The sequence below is a fragment of the Mustela putorius genome, unplaced genomic scaffold (assembly GCF_011764305.1).
Source record: "Mustela putorius furo isolate JIRA1106 unplaced genomic scaffold, ASM1176430v1.1 tig00003896_pilon_pilon_pilon, whole genome shotgun sequence".
Taxonomy (NCBI): domain Eukaryota; kingdom Metazoa; phylum Chordata; class Mammalia; order Carnivora; family Mustelidae; genus Mustela; species Mustela putorius.
Window position 1 is genome coordinate 12813103 of NW_025422045.1, and position 19208 is coordinate 12832310.

Consider the following 19208-nt stretch of genomic DNA (forward strand, 5'->3'; position numbering starts at 1 on the left):
AAGGTGCTGTGCACGCATAGGCTCAAGCTGGAGTAGGCCACTGTGAGAGCCCTGAGGAGTCCCGTGAACTGAACACTAAGAAGGAACTGAAAGGGGATTGACAGAGTGACAAGGCCATATAATGAATATTTTTACAGGCTGTGGTAAGGAGATGGGACCTTAGCTGAGACATTGCAATGTTGGTAAGTGGAGGGAAAAGTCAATGTGGTAGTTGTAGGGTATAGATTCCATACTGTTCTTCCTCGACCTTGGCCCTCTTTAGTGAACTCCTTTTTTGGTTGGAATTATTGGTTCTTCTCTACTATCCATGTGTATCCTTGTGCCTTGATCTGCCAAATTCTGCTTCTTGGTATCTCCTAATAGATAAGAGTTTCCATCCATCTAGGAAAATAATCAGCCTCTAGACAGTTCCTCTTACCAAGTAAACCAAGATAGTTTTTAACAACACTGCCTGTTCTTAAAAAAAAAAGAAAGAAAGAAAGAAATTTTAAAAAATTAAGTTGTGACAGTATTCTGTTTATCTCATCACTGTTTATCTCAACAGTATTTCTGAGAAACAGTATTCTGTTTATCTCATCACTGTTTATCTCAACAGTATTCTGTTATCACATCACCATCAGACAAAAGCATTCTCTTGCCTCTTCCTTGTGTGTATTACCCTTGTCTGACTTCACCATTCATCTTAGCAGACTACAGAAAGACATGGGAGAGACCAAAAATACATCCCTGGGCACAGTGGTGACAGACTTCATTCTCCTGGGCTTACCTCATCCCCCGAGTCTGAGGACCCTCCTCTTCCTGGTCTTCATCATCATTTACGTCCTGACTCAGCTGGGGAACCTGCTCATTCTGCTCACCGTGTGGGCTGACCCAAAGCTCCATGCTCGTCCCATGTACATTCTTCTAGCCGTGCTCTCATTTCTGGACATGTGGCTCTCCTCAGTCATCGTCCCTCGGCTAATATTGGATTTTACTCCCGCCAGCAAGGCAATCCCCTTTGGGGGCTGTGTGGCTCAACTGTATTTCTTTCACTTCCTGGGCAGCACCCAGTGCTTCCTCTACACCTTGATGGCCTACGATAGGTACCTGGCAATATGCCAGCCCCTGCACTACCCCGTGTTCATGAATGGGAGGTTATGCACCATCCTCGTGGCTGGAGCTTGGGTGGCTGGCTCCATCCATGGGTCTATCCAGGCTACGTTGACCTTCCGCCTGCCCTACTGTGGGCCCAACCAGGTGGATTACTTTATCTGTGACATCCCTGCGGTTTTGAGACTGGCCTGTGCTGACACAACCATCAATGAGCTCGTGACCTTTGTGGACATTGGAGTGGTGGCAGCCAGTTGCTTCATGTTAATTCTTCTCTCCTATGCCAACATAGTCCATGCCATCCTGAAGATTCGCACTGCCGATGGGCGGCACCGAGCCTTCTCCACCTGTGGCTCCCACCTAACCGTGGTCACTGTCTACTATGTGCCCTGTATCTTCATCTATCTCAGGGCTGGCTCCAAGAGTCCCCTGGATGGAGCAGTGGCCGTGTTTTACACTGTTGTCACTCCGTTTCTGAACCCCCTCATCTATACCCTGAGGAACCAGGAAGTGAAGTCTGCTCTGAAGAGAATAACAGCAGGTCGAGGGGTCACCAGTGAAAATAAGTAACTACAGGCTCAGGGACTAGCTGCTTCATGGTTTCTAACATACGTCTCATTTTTAAGTACTCTACAACATGGGGCTTGAACTGACACGTGAACTCACAGAGATCAAGAGTCACATGCTCCAGTGACAGAGCCTACCAGGTGCCCCTCATATTATTTGTTTAGAAATATGGGCACCTGGGTGGCTCAGTGGGTTAAGCCGCTGCCTTCGGCTCAGGTCATGATCTCGGGGTCCTGGGATCGAGTCCCGCATCTGGCTCTCTGCTCAGCAGGGAGCCTGCTTCCTTCTCTCTCTCTCTGCCTTCCTCTCTGCCTACTTGTGATCTCTGTCTGTCAAATAAATAAGTAAAATCTTTAAAAAAAAAAAAAGAAAGAAATGTATAGGATGTCTAGCTGGCTCAGTCAGTTAAGCATCTGCCTTAGTCTCAGGTCAAGATCCCAGGGTCCTGGGATGGAACCCAAGACCGTATAGGTTCCCTGCTCAGTGGAACCTGCCTCTCCCTCTCCCGCAGCCCCTGCCCCTCCCCTGCTCATTCTCTCTCTCTCAAATAAATAAATGTTGGGGGGAGGAGAGGGGGCACCTGGGTGGCTCGGTGGGTTAAAACCTCTGCCTTCGACTCAGGTCATGATCTCAGGGTCCTGGGATCGAGCCCCGCATCAGGCTCTCTGCTCAGCTGGGAGCCTGCTTCCCCCTCTCTCTCTGCCTGACTCTCTGCGTACTTGTGATCTCACTCTCTCTTTCTGTCAAATAAATAAATAAAGTATTTTTTAAAAAAAGAAAGAAAGAAACGAGTGTATAAAATGTTAGGGTCCGTGATCAAAGGAACGAGACTGATGCAAAGCCAAAGTCAAGCAAAGCTTTATTTTGCACCAAGCATCAGAAACCAACCAAACCGACTGGCAGGGGCCCTCTCTTACTAAGAGGTGACAACGGCGACCCCGACAAGGCCACTGCCAACAAGGCGGGACAAGGCCACTTGCCCACGAGGCCACTTGTGGTGGTGCCCGGCTCTGGGCAGCAAGGCTGCTGCGTCGGCGCTGCTCCTAAAGACTATTACTCTGACTACCCCAATGGCTATCCCAACGGCTACTCTAACACCTATCCCAACAGCTACTATAACTCCTCCTACTACTCCCCCTTCCCCAGACTCACAGACTAACCTTTATAGAGGTGGTTGAGCCCGGCCCACACACAGGTGGCCAATGAGATTTCAACACACCACAGTAAATATATACGCACCCCACTGATTGGATGTCTCTATCCGGCCTGGCCTGCCCCTATATCTGGGGTTTGCAAGTATATTCCTCTGGCTAACCAGGCTCTCATACATGCCCTCACATTCCCCCCTTTTCCTTGGAAATTAGTCAAATCCTTGACTTTTCAGCCATTTCTATGTTCTCCTGTTGTAAGGGGTTATATTGAGCATGTAAGACTAACATTTTTATCACTCTAATTTTCTTTGGTACAAATGATATTAAGGCGTTTATAATACAGGGGCCAAAAAGTAGCAGCAGTACACAGTCAGCTGTGAGTTCGCCATTCAACACTTTGTATAACCTTTTCCATTTTTCCTAATTCCGTTCATCTAATTTCCCACCTATACTTTACATAAACAGGTAACAATAGGAGCAACAATAAACTCACAGTTTTTTTTAGTCTTAGCTTTAGTCCACAGTCAGCACGGTCCGTCAGCTTCATCTTCCATCTCTGGGGGACATCCTCGTCCTAGGTTCATTTGACATGACCCACATGAATCTAGGCCCTAATGCCTTCTACTTTTACTGCCGTGGGGGTGGTCAAGATAACAGTAAATGGTCCCTTCAGCGAGGCTCCAAGTTTCCCATTTGTTAGTGATGTATCCAAACAAAGTCCCAGGGTTGGTAAGGATGTGGTTCCACCTCCTTCTTTGTCCCAGTGTGGGCAGTCCAGATTCCTGCGTGGGCTTTTTTTAAGACAGACTGTAATGCCTGCAGTGACTGGAGTACAGACTGATCAGTCATTTCTGCTAGGGCAACCTCTTATAGCCGAGGACAGAGGGGGGTGTGTCTCCCAAACATTATTTCAAACGGGGTCACTTTGTTTAAATCATGCCCTGAGGAGGGTGAAAGGAAGGAGATCCACCCATCCACCGCCAGTCTCCAGAATTAACTTTGTCAAGGTCTCCTTAAGAGTCCGGTTCACGGGGCGCCTGGGTGGCTCAGTGGGTTGGGCCGCTGCCTTCGGCTCGGGTCATGATCTCAGGGTCCTGGGATCGAGTCCCACATCGGGCTCTCTGCTCAGTGGGGAGCCTGCTTCCCTCTCGCTCTCTGCCTGCCTCTCTACCTACTTGTGATCTCTCTCTGTCAAATAAATAAATAAAATCTTAAAAAAAAAAAGTCCGGTTCACTCTCTCTACTTGCCCGGAACTCTGGGGCCGGTAGGCACAATGTAATTTCCAATTAGTGCCCACAGACTTGGCCAATGCCTGTGAGACTGAACTCATAAATGCAGGGCCATTGTCTGACCCGATCGCGAGAGGCAGTCAAAACCTAGGAATTATTTCTTCTAGTAGCTTTTTGGCTACCACTCCTGCCATCTCATGTTTGGCAGAAAAAGCCTCTACCCAGCCTGGAAAGGTATCTACACAAACTAACATATAGTTGTGCCCATATTTTCCGGGTTTCATTTCTGTAAAATCTATTTCCCAATAAATTCCTGGTTCCTTACCTTTTTCTCTTTTCCCTCTTCCCATTTTAGCTCTTCCCACATTAACTGCCTGGCATTGAGCACATCTATTAACTACATCCTGAACCATACGCCCTCATTTAGAAACCTGGAACTGCTTGCCTATAAGCTCCTTGAGTTTGCGTGTCCCCAAATGAGTACCTTGATGTATCTAGTCTACTAACTTTTTACCTAGTCTTCGAGGAAGAAATTATTTTTCCTGCTTTAGTCTTAGCCCAGTCACCTTCATAGTCCAATTTAACCCATTTCTTTAAATATTTTAAATCTTCTTCTGAATAGTTTGGTTTTTCTGGTAAGGCTGGAGCCAGGAGTGTAACTAGTTCTTGCACTGTTTCTCGGGCTGCTTGCTCTGTGGCTTGATCTGATAATTGGTTTCCTTTTGAAATCAGATCAGTCCCCTTTTGGTGTCCTGGGCAATGCACAACGGCCACTTTTTTGGGTCCCAAATAGCCTGGAGGAGAGACAATATTTCTTCTCTGTTTTTAATTCCTTTTCCTTCTGCTGTTAATAGGCCTCTTTCTTTATAAATAACCCCATGTATATGGAGAGTAGCAAAGGCATAACTGCTGTCCGTATAGATGTTGGCGGTTTTACCTTTGGCCATCTGCAGTGCCTTAGTGAATGCAATCAGTTCCGCTTTTTGTGCTGAAGTTCCATGTGGCAGAGCTGCTGTCCAGAGTTCCTGCTCAGGAGAAACCACTGCAGCCCCACATATCTCTTTCCATTATCATGTAGCTACTCCCATCTGTGAACAGAGTCATCTCTGCATCCAAGAGTGGAATGTCTCTGAGATCTGGCCTTATTCCTGCGACTTGGGTTAAGACCTCCCCACAGTCATGTGGGTGGTCAGCCAGCTCCTCTGGCAGCAGTGTGGCTGGCTTTAGCACCACTGGGGGCTGGAAGATCACTCTTGGTTCATTGAGGAGGAGATCCTGATACCCCATCACTCGGGCGTTCGTCATCCATCGGTCTGGTGGAGTCTGGAGAAGGCCCTCGATAGCGTGTGTGGTGGTTATGATGAGATTTTGACCTAAAGTCAATTTACCTGCATCCTTGACCAGGAGGGCCATGGCAGGGGCCACAGGGAGGCAAGGAGGAATCCAGCTGCTACTGGATCTAGTTTCTTGCTAAGATAGGCTACTGGCCTTTACCAAGGCCCCAGAATCTGAGTTAAAACTCTTTTGGCCACCCCTGCTTTTTCATCCACATCCACATCCACATCCCTTGGCAACATCCTGGAAGATGGGCTTGTCAACATCCTGGATGGCCAGTGCTGGGGCACTCAGTAAGGCTGTTTGTAATTCCCAAAATGCTCCTTCTGCCTCAGCTGTCCACTAATCTGTCCAAGCTGTCCATCATAGTCACCGTCAGGTGGATATCTTCAACCAGTTTATTAACTTCCTGCAAGTCCTGAACAGGTCGGTACTCCCCAGTCTCGGCCTTTTTGACAGGCAGCAAAGGTGTGTTCCATGGAGATTTGCAAGGAACTAGGATCCCATCTCCTCGGAGGCAGTTAATGTGTTTTCTGACCCCTTCCTTTGCTTCCTGGGGAAGGGGGTACTACCGAATGTGAACAGCTGTAGCCATCTCCTTTAATTGTACCACCACTGGAGGTTGTTCCCTGGCCAAGCCAGGGGGCTTCCCTTCTGCCAGTCCTGGGGAAATTCGTCCTGTAGGATTTGGAGAAGGCTCCCCCCATTTGTCTCCTCTGGTTTCGAGACTGGCTCATAAAGGAGGTATTCATCTACTGCTGCCATAAGCACTTGTACAGTGGGTTGTCTCAAGGTTACAGTCATGTCTCCTTCTGAGAACTAAATGTCAGCTCTTAACTTGTAGAGGAGATCTCTTCCCATCAAGTTATATGGGGCATTAGGGAGGACCAAAAATCGATGTTTAACTACTCCCAAGGCCAAATTTAAAGTCCTTTATGTTGTCCATTTATGTCTCTCTGTGCCATTTGCTCCTTGTACCCAGAATTCCTCTCCAGATAGTTTTCCCATAGGTTTAAGTAATGATGAAATTTGGGCTCCTGTGTCCACCAAAAAATCAACTGATTTCCCCTCCTCTTCAAATTTTACCCAAGGTTCGGGGAGGGGCTCTGAACCATGGTCCCTTCAGTCTCTGGTGGTGAGCATTGCTGTCTTCCTTTTAGGGCACTCCCTGGCCCAATGTCCTTTTTCCTTACAGTAAGTGCACTGACTGAATCTAAGTCTTCCTGCCTGCCTTCTCTGTGCTTAGGCTTTTCCTTCCATTTATTATCCCCTACCTATCTCCTCCCCACATCATGCAATGCCAAAATATTAACCAGTTTTTTGGTCTGTTTTTCATCCTCTTGTGCATCCCTGTTGTTAAACACCTTTTCTGCTATTCCCACTAACTCAGTTAGATTCTTCCCTTCAAATCCTTTGATTTTCTGAAGTTTCCTATATCTGGGGCTGACTGACTGGCAAAGCAAGATCGTCTAAATGAGCTATCATGCAACTTCTCTGAAGTTTACCTCAAGTTGTCTAGCCTAAGTAAACAAACATTTAAAGACAATCAAATCTAGAATTTAACATCCATAAAGGTATGTTATTAAAACATAATTTTTCTCTCTAAAATAACTCTCATTTTCAGAGATAGCCAAATCAGGACTAATTTATTTGAAAAACAAGTCCAGTTTTAACAAGCTTGGCCTAATTATTTACATAAGCTCAGCAAGAACAGTGAGGGATCATATAAATCTTTTAGAATCTGCTCTGCTGGATCTTCTCATAAGGAATCTCTAGGTTGAACTTATGATAGCCTCTCCAGGCCAGAAGCCAAGCTATATACTTGCCATCAGACATGCCTGCAATACCTGTCGATTTGGGCAAATTCCTCTTCCTGAGGCCCCCAAAGAATCCTGAGGTTCCTGCACCTGCCAGGAAGTAACATCCTTTACTCACCTGGTGAGTAACATCATTTTTTTTTTAATCATGAAAAAACTGTATTTAGATTTAGCCAGCTGGACTCAGTTTAGATGATCCCAATTTTGTTGGCAACATCCAAAGCATCATAGTCAGGGGCCAGCCGAATGTATGCCTTCTTCTCTCCATCAGGCCTGATTAAGGTGTTGACCTTGGCTACATCAATGTCATAGAGCTTCTTCACAGCCTGTTTGATCTGGTGCTTGTTGGCCTTGACATCCACAATGAACACAAGTGTGTTGTTGTCTTCTATTTTCTTCATGGCTTACTCAGTAGTCAGGGGGAACCTGATGATGGCATAGTGGTCAAGCTTGTTTCTCCTGGGGGCGCTCTTTCGAGGGTATTTGGGTTGCCTTTGGAGACGCAGAGTCTTGGGATGTCGGAACGTAGGTGATGTGCGGATCTTCTTTTTTTTGTGACTGTGGACGCCTTTCAGCACCGCTTTCTTGGCTTTCAAAGCCTTTGCTCTGGCTTCAGCTTTGGGAGGGGCAGGTGAGTAAAGGATGTTGGGATGCTGGGAACTCTAAGCAAGGTATCAGGCCAACAGTTCCAAAGGGCTTTATGGTTCCAGGTTTTATAAAGTCAACCTTAGTTCCTTTAAGCTGTATAGTCATATCTGAGTCTTTTCTAATATGACATTCCAGTCAAAGCCATGATAAAATAACCAGTGTTTCCAATGGTGTCCTGTTACAAGGAGAACAGATTCTTATTGAACTTATGCAAATGACTTATTGCCATGGAAGAAAGAATACTTGCTGAGACCTTTTGGTTTCAGAGGGTTCAGATAGAGAGAAAGAGTTGAATACCTTGATTTGTTTACAAATGACTACATTTTTATCTCTGTAAATTACAGATAACTTAAGAAAAAATTTTCCTAGTTTGGAAGAGTAAACATTAAAGAAACATTAATGTTTAAAATAAGACAAAACATCAAGAGATACAACATTACAATCTTTCAGTTCACCTAGTCCCATGTTAATAATTCTGGTTTATTCCAAATGCAGCTTTTACTTCTGTAAATTCTTACCCATTTCAGTTCCAGTATTTTAACATATCAAAGACCTGTATTTGTCCTGAAAGTCTCCCATATGAATTTTCTTTGAGTCGGAATTTATCTTACAAGAGAATTAAAACAATTACAAATGACAAAAACTCAAAATAGATATGGTAAAGAGCTGGTGAGATGAGAATTTACAATGGAACTGGCAAGAAAATCAGGTTACTTCTGTGACACGTAACATTTCCATAATCACAATATCAAGTGATGATCTAACAACATATTAAAACTTTAGGAAATGCATAGCATTTTCCCAAATGTAACCCAAGGTTTATCATTGGTTTAAATCTTGTCAACAATTGAAAACAACAATTAGAAAGTTTTAAAACACATGCCTAAATATAATTAGGGATGTTAAGCACCTGATAAAACAAAACATAGAAACTGAATTTTCTGGGCAGGCAAAGAGAAAACCATAACAGATCAATTAACTTAAGAAAACTTGGTCCTTTTAAACAGAGAGAAAACCAGCTTTTCTATACCAGTGTCTTTTTTTTTTTTAAGTATGCAGATAATGACTTTACTAGGTTTCCCTCCCATCATGAATGATGTCGCAGACAAAAGGAAGTCTTTCTCCCTCTGCCCCTATCCCAGCTCATGTTCTCTGTCTCTCTCCCTGTCTCTATCTCAAATAAATATAATCTTTAAAAAAAAATAAGAAAAATCTTTAAAATTTTTAAAAAGATGGACAATAACAAGTGTTGCTGAAGATGTGGAGAAATTGGAACCCTCATACATTGTCAGTGGGAATATGAAATGGTGCAGCGCCACTGAGAAGTCTGGCAGTTCCTCCAAATGTTCCACATAGAGCATATGACCCAGGAATTTCACTCCTACATACATTCCAAAAATAAAAAAATAATAAAACCATATGTGCACACAAAAACGTGTACACGATTGGTCACAGCAGCATTATTTAAACTGCCAAATAGTATAAAAACCAAAACATCCAACTGATAAATGGATAAACAAAATATAGTATACCCATAAAAAATGGAATAGCAGTCAGCCACAAAACGGAAGGAAATTCTTTTTTTTTCTCTCTTTTTAAAGCATGTCTTTTTTTTTTTTTAAGATTTTTATTTATTCCACAGAGAGAGAGAGATCACAAGTAGGCAGAGAAGCAGGCAGAGAGAGGAGGAAGCAGGCAGAGAGAGGGGGAAGCAGGCTCCCCGCTGAGCAGAGAGCCAGACGTGGGGCTCGATCCCAGGACCCTGAGATCATGACCCGAGCTGAAGGCAGAGGCTTAAACCACTGAGCCACCCAGGTGCCCCAAGGAAGGAAATTCTGATCTGTACTACAACATGGGTGAAGTTTGAAAACATTATATTAACTAAAAGAAGCCAGACACAAAAGGTCACATATTACATGATCCATTTATATGAAGTGTTCATAATAGGCAAATCCATAGAGACAGAAAGCAGATTATGGTTACCAGAGGTTGGGATGTATTTTTTTTAAGATTTTTTGGACAAGATTTTATTTACTTATTTGACAGAGAAAGAGATCACAAGTAGGCAGAGAGGCAGGCAGAGGGGGGCGGTGGGGAAGCAGGCTCCCCGCGAGCAGAGAGCCTCATGGGGGGGCTCGATCCCAGGACCCTGAGACCATGACCTGAGCCAAAGTCAGAGACCTAACCCACTGAGCCACCCAGGGGTCCCTTTTTTAAAGATTTTATTTTTAGGTAATCTCTACACTCAACATGGGGTTCAAATTTACATCCCGGATATCAAGAATGGCATGCTGCACTGAATGAGCCAGCCAGATGCCCCAGGGTGAAATGTGTTTGAATTAACCTCAATAAAGCTATTATTTTGAAATTTTATTTAAATCAATGTTGAGGGGCGCCTTCGGCTCAGGTAATGAGTCAAGCTCTCTGCTCAGCAGGGAACTGGCTTCCCACTCTCTCTCTGCCTGCCTCTCTGCCTACTTGTGATCTATCTCTCTGTCAAATAAATAAATAAAATTTTTAAAATAAATAAATAGGGCACTTGGGTGGCTTAGTGGCTTAAAGCCTCTGCCTTCGGCTCAGGTCATGATCCCAGGGTCCTGGAATTGAGCCCCGCATCTGGCTCTCTGCTCAGCGGGGAGCCTGCTTCCTCCTCTCTCTCTGCCTGCCTCTCTGCCTACTTGTGATCTCTGTCAAATAAATAAATAAAATCTTTTAAAAATTAAAATTAAAATTAAATTAAATAAATAAATGTTCATAGAGAATTTCACTACACTCAAGATCAACGTATTAGGGGGGACAAATAAAGCTATACATTGATCCCTGGCATGAACACAGTTTTGTTTTTGAAATCTCTCTGACTAGGATTTTGAATCTTCACTGCTCATTTTGTCATGCAGATTCAGAATCATCTTCCCTCATGGATGGACTATGGAATCAAGACTTTTGAAGCTACTGCTGAGTCCAAGTTGACTCCAGGCTTTCCTTGATGTCATAAGTACGCATTAAAATTCCTTGTGTGCACTGAATTCAGTCTCTTGAACAACAGCCGACCTTTGTGCAGCAATAGACAGATAGCCGAAGTGTCGGGGCTGCTGCCTCCTCACCTTACTTGACTTCATCTGAACAGCATGTTTGTGCATCTTTCCCATGTCTGGTAAATACTGGTAGAAGAGGGGGAACAAGTTGTTGGTGTCAGTGATGAGAAAATTGAAATAAACTTCATACAGCTGGGATAAAGATTAAAATAAACAAGCTGGAAGCAAAAGAAAAAGTTAAAGGCAATTTGTATTTCTTATCAACACTCTGGAAGAATTATTTTCTACTTACTGCATGTGAGTGGAATATAACACCTAGCTAGTAGATATAATACTGTCATCTTTTTTTTTTTTTTTTAAGATTTTATTTATTTATTTGACAGAGAGAGAGATCACAAGTAGGCGGAGAGTCAGGCAGAGAGAGAGAGAGAGAGAGAGAAGCAGGCTCCCTGCTGAGCAAAGAGCCCGATGCGGGGCTCGATCCCAGGACACTGAGATCATGACCTGAGCCGAAGGCAGCGGCTTAATCCACTGAGCCACCCAGGCGCCCCTAATACTGTCATCTTATGGCACCATAAAACAATGATATTTTACTTACATACTTATTCTCACATATACCCCCAAACAGTTAATAGTGTTTTTCCCTACCAAACCCATAGAAATTTAGGATCAAAAGAAAGCTTTATTTTTTTTTAAGATTCATTTATTTATTTGAGAGAGAGAGAGAGATAAGGCATGAGCAGGGGAGGTGGAGGGGAAGAGGGAGAGGGGAAGCCGACTTCCCGCTCAATGGGAAACCCAATCAATCCCGGGACCCTGAGATCCTGACCTGAACCAAAAGCAAGAGTCAGGAGGTTAACTAACTGAGACACCCAGGCTCCCCTAAAAGAAGGCTTTAAAAGCATCTAATCCTTTTCAATTATCTCCTCTTACAATTGGCATCATGTAAAACTTGGCTAGCAGCAAAATTCCTTATGAGGCTCTGTCCCTCTATTAGAAATTGGGTTTCTTTCCAAACATTGATCAAAATATGATTAACCATTACCAAATAAAGTCATGCTACTGTCCATCTAAATCTCTGCTGAATTGAGTGGTGAGGAGAGGCAGAAGGAGAAGAAAGCAAGAAGAGAAGCATTTTATTGCAAATACACCCCTGCAATTTGGAGCATCTGTCTTGGTGGCTCCCAATTTGGAGCTTGTATTTGAATCTCTGTGTGTTTTCTCTGCCTACAGATATGCAAAGCATCTGTCTCCCTGCTGGCACTGACCAGGGCCTCACAATGAGACTCAGGCCCTTTTGGCTTGCTGCCTCTACAGGCAAAGAGGTTCCTCCCACCACTACCTCAAGAAGAGTGAACAGCTGCTGAGCACTGAGATCTGAGCATACCTATGGGAGGGGGCTCACAGAAACAGAGGCAAGAGATAAGAAGGGTTCTGGGCAGAATATCAGTGTAGTCCACCGTGGTCCATCCCTCTTCCAACGGACTCTTTAAACAGATGCCAGAGTGGTCATCATCCTACAATTTCGACTTGACCATGACGTTCTCCTATTTGAAGCCATCAATGGCTTCCCAGCCCCTACAAAGGAAGGCCAGACAATTCCATCATGTAGGATCCCAACCATCTCTCACTTGAACTCTATTTACAGCCTGTGCTGCAGGTGTGCATCACTTTTCTTTCCCCACTCATGCCCGGCTGCTTCTGGTCTCCACCCTTTGCTCAAACTTCTTCCTTGGCTGAAACGTCCCTCTAATGCGTACTCCTCTTTCAAGGAGCAGCGTCAAGTGTTACCTGCCCAGTGAAACTCTCCTGGCCCCACTTGAACCATCCAGTAAACTTAAATACAACCTTTTGTGTGGTCTCACATTAACCTACAGTTGATATATCCTTCCCACCATAATATAAACTTCTTGAGGATGTAGTATGCCTAATCAGTTTTTTGCCCCAAATAAATATCTATGTATTTATTGTCACTGATCTTGAAAACCAAGATTTTACGGAAAAGGAAGAGGAGCAGAAATTCTAATGCACCTAATTTAAGAAGTGAAGTTAAGATAATGAATGCTGGGTAATCATTAAGGGATTTTGGCTTGAAAGGAACTTGTCAGATACATTATACATAATATAAAATTCTATGTTTTATGAGGTAAAGCTGTGTTCTCCCAAAGGAGATACTAGTCATGCCAGAATGGAAAAGGAGAATAAACTTTGGATGAAAGAGATGCAAAGTCCTAACACCACCATCTGGGCTGTACTCAGAATGGGGAGAAAGGAAGTTTCTAGGAACAGTGTGGGACTGAGAGTGGAGACACTTCAAACTCAGTCGTGTTGGACGAGGGTTACACTTACATGCGTTCACCAAAAGAACTGGGGAGCTGTGGCAATGGCAGCCCAGGCTGTGGTGCCCGGCCATAAAGTTGAGAGGAGAAAGACTTCTTCTTCTACACCTGCTTGCTAATAGGTGGTGTCCAAGTGGAGGGAACCTCCCCATGACACTGGAGCAGAGATGGCAAAAATCCTTCTCCACCCCAGCAGCACCATGTGGCTAAAGAACACAAGACTTTTTTTTTTTTTTTAAGATTTTATTTACTTATTTGAAAGAGAGAAAGAGCAAGTGAATACAAGCTGGGGAGAGAGGCAGAGGGATAGGGAGAAGTAGACTCCCCACTGATCAGGGAACCCAATGTGGGCTGCATCCCAGGATCCTAACACTTCAAAGAAAAGAATCACAGAAATTAGAGGTCACCCAATCAGATCATGTTGTTCTTCACAGTTCACTTTCTAAATGTAGAAGTGATTCCTGCTTGCTGTCAAAACAAAAAAATAAGGGGCACCTGGGTGGCTCAGTTGTTAAGCATCAGCCTTCAGCTCCGGTCATGATCCCAGGGTCCCTACATCTGGCTCCCTGCTCAGTGGGAAGCCTGCTTCTCCTTCTCCAGCTCCCCCTGCTTGTGTTCCTTCTCTTGCTGTATCTTTCTCTGTTAAATTAATGAATAAAATCTTTAAAAAAAAAAAAAAGGAAGGAAGAAAGGAAATATAACGCCTATCTTTAAAAATAATAATAATGAGGATCTTGGGGACTGTAGTTCTCACAGGGGAAATGACTCAGTGTAGAACTCCCAAGAGGTAACTAGTTCTCTACAAATCTCTTGATAGTGTTTTTTAAAAAACTCAATCGAAGAAGATCTAGCTAATTGTGTAACTGATGCAAAATTCAAAGCATTTAAGAAGTATCAATCTAGAAAGAGCCTCCAAGGGCAGAGGATCTCATAGACTATTAGTCTGTCAATGTTTCTTTCCCCCTGGAAGATTTTAATTCCATTCCAGAGCAGAGACCTGGTTACCTATAACCACAAGCCCGGGGGATGCTCTGAAGAACACTTTCCTCATGTGCTCCGACATCGCGCCTGAGAAAAGCCAGCTTCTCCACCATTTGGCTGCTGTGTTCACGTGAGTCCAGCAAGGGAAGCAGTCCTAATAGGAGTCAATTCACAATAGGAGCAAAGACCAAATTTCCACAAATTAAAAGTTTCAGTAACTTTGTCAAAAACTGTATGTAGTCTGTCTTTCCCCTCCTTCTTCCTTATTCACAAAGTTAATGTATTTAGCATATGAATTATGAATTAAATCAGACTTTCTCCAGATTTGGGAACTTTCTTCTCTGAATTGAGAAAAAGAGTTTTAATCATTTATCTTGTCTTTTTGTTTTGTATTTTGAGGGAGATAATAAGGCAATATAAATACTAGGTTCCTGGGTGGCTCAGTCCTTAAGCATCTGCCTTCAGCTCAGGTCATGACCCCCGGGTCCTGGGATCGAGCCCTGAATCCTGCTCCCTGCTCAGCGGGAAGCCTGCTTCTCCCTCTCCCACTCCCCCTGCTTGTGTTCCCTCTCTCACTGTGTCTCTCTCTGTCAAATAAATAAGAAAAATGTTTTTAAAAATACAATATAAATGCTGTAACAAGTTCAGTGTTAACTGAGCCAACATAGGAACAGGAGGTTTTAACCTTTCTTTTCCCAGTGGTAAGAGGAGTCAATTTACTTCAAGGCTGGAAGGCCTTCCATTTCAGACCTTTTCTTTTCCTTTCTCTTCCTTTCTTTTCTTTTCTTTTTAAGATTTATTTATTTATTCTACAGAAAGAGCATGTGGGGGAGGAGGGAAGGACAGAGGAAGAGAGAAAATCCTGAAGCAGACTTCCCGCTTAGCAGGAAGCCCAACCCAGGTCTCCATCCCAGGACCCTGGGAATGTGACCTGAGCAGAAATCAAGAGTTGATTATCAACTGACTGAGCCACCTGGGTGCCCACATTTCATACCTTTTCTTTTTTTTTTAAGATTCTATCCATTTATTTGACAAAGCGAGATCACAAGTAGGTAGAGAGGCAGGCAGAGAGAGAGAGAGGAGGAAACAGGCTCCCTGCTGAGCAGAGAGCCCGATGCGGGACTCGATCCCAGGACCCCGAGATCATGACCTAAGCCGAAGGCAGCGGCCCAACCCACTGAGCCGCCCAGGCGCCTTTTTCTTAAACAAGCTTTTTTTTTTTTTTCCCTCATTTATAGTACATGGACACTGATGGGATAATTAGAATAAAATATGGGTTCTGTCTCCTCACTGCACACAAACTCTGTTCATTCTCCATGCTCTGTCTCTGCCCGGGCTGCCTCATGGTCTGAGTCTGGTCCTAAAGGCAAACAAGGGTAAACAACTCAATGCTGGGTCATTCCTCTGCCTCAGAGAGGCCAAACCTCTGGAATAATCTTTTTTTTTTTTTACAAGTAAAAGAGGCACTGCCTGCAAAGTGCTTAAAGTAAGTTTGCTTCCTAGTGAAGGGGAGCCCAGCAACCTATGACTTCTATCTGACCCTGTAAAGAGGATCTCACCCTCCCTGACTTTGCTATCTTCATGCCACCCTCTTCCATCCCTAGAAATTTCTCCCTTGAATTTCCAGGCCAAAGCCCCTGTACCTAATATTTGCTATTTTAAATATTGATTATATCAGTGATATCACTAGCTTCTTATTTTAATTTTATATTTTTGATATTAAATTACAACTGTTGCCCCAAGAGACTCCTATATAAGATGGTCATAACTGCTTTGTTCACTGGGCCAAATGACTGGAAATGTCCCAAATTTGCATCCCTGGGAGAATAAGAAAATAAATTGTGCTGCACTGATGGAATAGAATAGTATAGAGTAATGAAAGTGATTTCTTCAATGTGGGTAAATCATGTTGATGGGGAAAAAAGGCATAGGAAAAAAGTATGATTCCATTTATATAAAGATTAGAAATACATTATTTAATGATGCATAAACAAGCAAATGAAAAACACAAAATTCAGAAGGGTTGTCAGCTGGTACATATGGAAACGCTCAAAGATTAAACTGTTGATGTATTGTATACATTTTGGTGTATATAAAATATTTCATTAAAAATAGCTATCTAGGGGCATCTGGGTGGCTCAGTGGGTTAAAGCCTCTGCCTTCGGCTCAGGTCAGGTCCCAGGGTCCTGGGATCCCAGGCTCTCTGCTCAGCAGGGAGTCTGCTTCCTCCTCTCTCTGCCTGCCTCTCTGCCTACTTCTGATCCCTGTCTGTCAAATAAATAAATAAAATCTTTTTTAAAAAAAAAATAGCTAGCTTGCTCTGTCCACTGAATAGGCCTAAATGCATTAACCAATCCAGCACTCTGGTCTCCAAATGCTATTTCTTATTGAAAAGAATAAGTACTCTTTGGGAAAAGGGCTGATTTCAGGTATAGAACAAGGGAATACACAAGACAAACTTGAAAATCTTGTCTTAGACTACAAGGAAGATGCTATGATTACCAGGGTTGTGTCTAAAGAACTCAGAAGTCAATATGAACAGGTTCCCATTGACAAAGATGGGAAAGTTTGAGCACCCATAAGGATAAAAAAATGCAATAAATTGAAAATTTTTTAAAAATTGCAACTATCTTATAAGGTGGCTTTAACCATACCAAATACTATTTAAAACAAGAAATTTTGGAAACCATATCAAGTTAGCCACCATGTGGATACTTCAAATCGTCTTTTATTTTCTTACTTCGTTTTTTTATGAGCACTGAATGTTATATGAAACTAAGGATTGTTGAACACTACATCAAAAGCTAATGGTGGGGCACCTTGGTGGCTCAGTCATTAAGGGTCTGCCTTCCGTTCAGGTCATGATCTCAGGGTCCTGGGATCAAGCCCAGGGTCCTGGGATCAAGCCCTGCATCAGGCTCCCCGCTCAGCCGGAAGCCTGCTTCTCCTTCTCCCACTCCCCCTGCTTGTGTTCCTCCTCGTGCTATGTCTCTCTGTCAAATAAATAAATAAAATCTTTTTTTTTTAATCTTATTTGTTGGAGGTCAAATAAGGTCTTCAAATAATAACACACTAAAAGTCAAATCCTACAATAATCAACTATAATCCAAGCCACCAGAACCAATAAACTAGTTAGGTCAATCAATAAAGTTAAATAACATTCTAGAGCAAAAGGAAAACGTGGATGACGACTTTGACTTTATTTACATTGGGGACAGACTCACATTGCTGAAGTATGTGGCCAATCCCTCATCCTACAGTCTTGACTGTGTGACATAAAGCACAAGAGATGTGATCACACAGGGAAATGGGATGCAGGACAAAGCAGAGTTGGCAAAGGCTATTCAGTCAGCCAATCAGCCAACAAATATTTATTAATTATATATTTTTAAAAGATTTTATTGATTTATTTGACAGAGACACAGTGAGAGAGGGAACATAAGCAGGGGGGGTGGGAAAGGGAGAAGCAGGCTTTCCACCGAGCAGGGAGCCTGATGAGGACTCAATTTCAAGACCTTGGAATCATGACCTGAGCCGAAGGCAGACGCTTAACAACTGAGCCACCCAGGCACCCCTATTTATTATCTCACTGTTACCAAAAACTGTGGCAAGTACTGCAGATACAGTAAAAGAACAGAACATATTTGGTCTTTGCCCTGAAAGAGCTCATAATCTAGGAAAAGAAACCAGTGAGCATTTAGGCAAATAGTTCTCATCATACTGCACTGCAATCACCATTTATAATATAAACTCTGATCTCCCAGAAGATTGTCTTCTAAGGGAGAAAAATTCTTCCCAAAGGAGATGACAGCCGATTGCATTCTGAGCAGTGAGACCATGTTAAGATGAATCAGTATTTTCCAGGAGGAGTGGGTCCAGTAGGTCCTTGGTTTTCCAAGGGAACTAAAGGAAGGAAGATGATAGAAATATGTAAGGACCAGGGGCTCCTGGGTGGTTCGGTCAGTTAAGCATCCACCTGATTTCAGCTCAGGTCATGATTTCAGGGTGGGATCGAACCCCATGTCAGGCTCAGCTTTCAGCCTGGAATCTACTTAAGATTCTCACCTTCCCTCCTCCCTCTCTCTCTCTTAAATAAATCTTTACAAAAAATATGTGAGGACAGACCTCAAAGGTATTTGTAGATCATGGCAGGAGATATTTTGAGGAGAAGTCAGAGACCAAGAATAGGGATAGTAATTATGGAGTAATTGTTCTGCTCTGCTCCATAACACCAGAATCCACTTCTCTATGGTACAAACCGATCATATGCACTAACATTATTATTCAGACACAACCTTATGCCTTGGCCTTCCAATACTTGTAATAGTGTCTCCCATTGAAGGATAATTTCAAGGGGTACCATGGTGGTTCAGTTGGTTAAGTGTCTCACTCTTGATTTCAGCTTGGGTAATGATCCCATGGTCATAGATGGAGACCCTTGTCAGGCTCCGTGCTCAGCTGGGAGTCAGCCTGAGATTCTCTTCTCCTTCTCCTTCTGTCTCTTCCCCTAGCTCATTCTCTCTCTCTCTCTTTCTCTCTCTCTCTCATTCTCTCATAAACAAATAAATCTTTTTTTAAAAGAAAAAAAAGAAGAAGAAGGAGCATTTCAGGAACCTAGAGACTAACTAGCCTCTGAGGGCTTGTCTTGCAGAGCAAACACAGACGACTGATGGCAAATGCTTTCCACTTTAAAATATAGAAGCTCTTGGGGCACCTGGATGGCTCAGTCAGTTAAGTGTCTGCCTTTGGCTCAGGTCACGATCTCAGAGTCCTGGGATGAAGCCCTGCATCTGCCTCCCTGCTCAACAGGGAGCTTGCTTTTCCCTTGCCTGCTTGTGCTCTCCCTCTCTCTCTCAAATAATTAAAATCTTTCAAAAAATTTTAAAAAATTAAAACTAAATAGAGAAGTTCTCTGTTCTCTGTTTCCCTCTTAGAGGGAAGCATTCTCTCACCACCTCTTAATGTGTATTACCCTTGCCTGACTTCACCATTCATCTTAGGAGACTACAGAAAGAC

General features: G+C 43.3%; 1 protein-coding gene and 1 pseudogene across 1 annotated transcript; one reads left to right on the forward strand and one right to left on the reverse strand.

Moving 5' to 3' along the window:
- The first annotated feature begins 702 nt into the window (after positions 1-702).
- LOC123388228 (olfactory receptor 10G2) lies at positions 703-1769 on the forward strand. The gene has a single exon (XM_045067526.1). It carries the CDS (start codon positions 703-705, stop codon positions 1657-1659), a length of 957 nt encoding a protein of 318 aa, XP_044923461.1. The 3' UTR covers positions 1660-1769.
- Positions 1770-7377: 5608 nt separating this feature from the next.
- Positions 7378-14274, reverse strand: LOC123388198 (annotated as a pseudogene).
- Between the last annotated feature and the right edge of the window lie 4934 nt (positions 14275-19208).

Coding starts and splice junctions, on each gene's coding strand:
- LOC123388228 (XM_045067526.1), top strand. CDS start 703: ATGGGAGAGACCAAAAATACATCCCTGGGCACAGTGGTGACAGACTTC.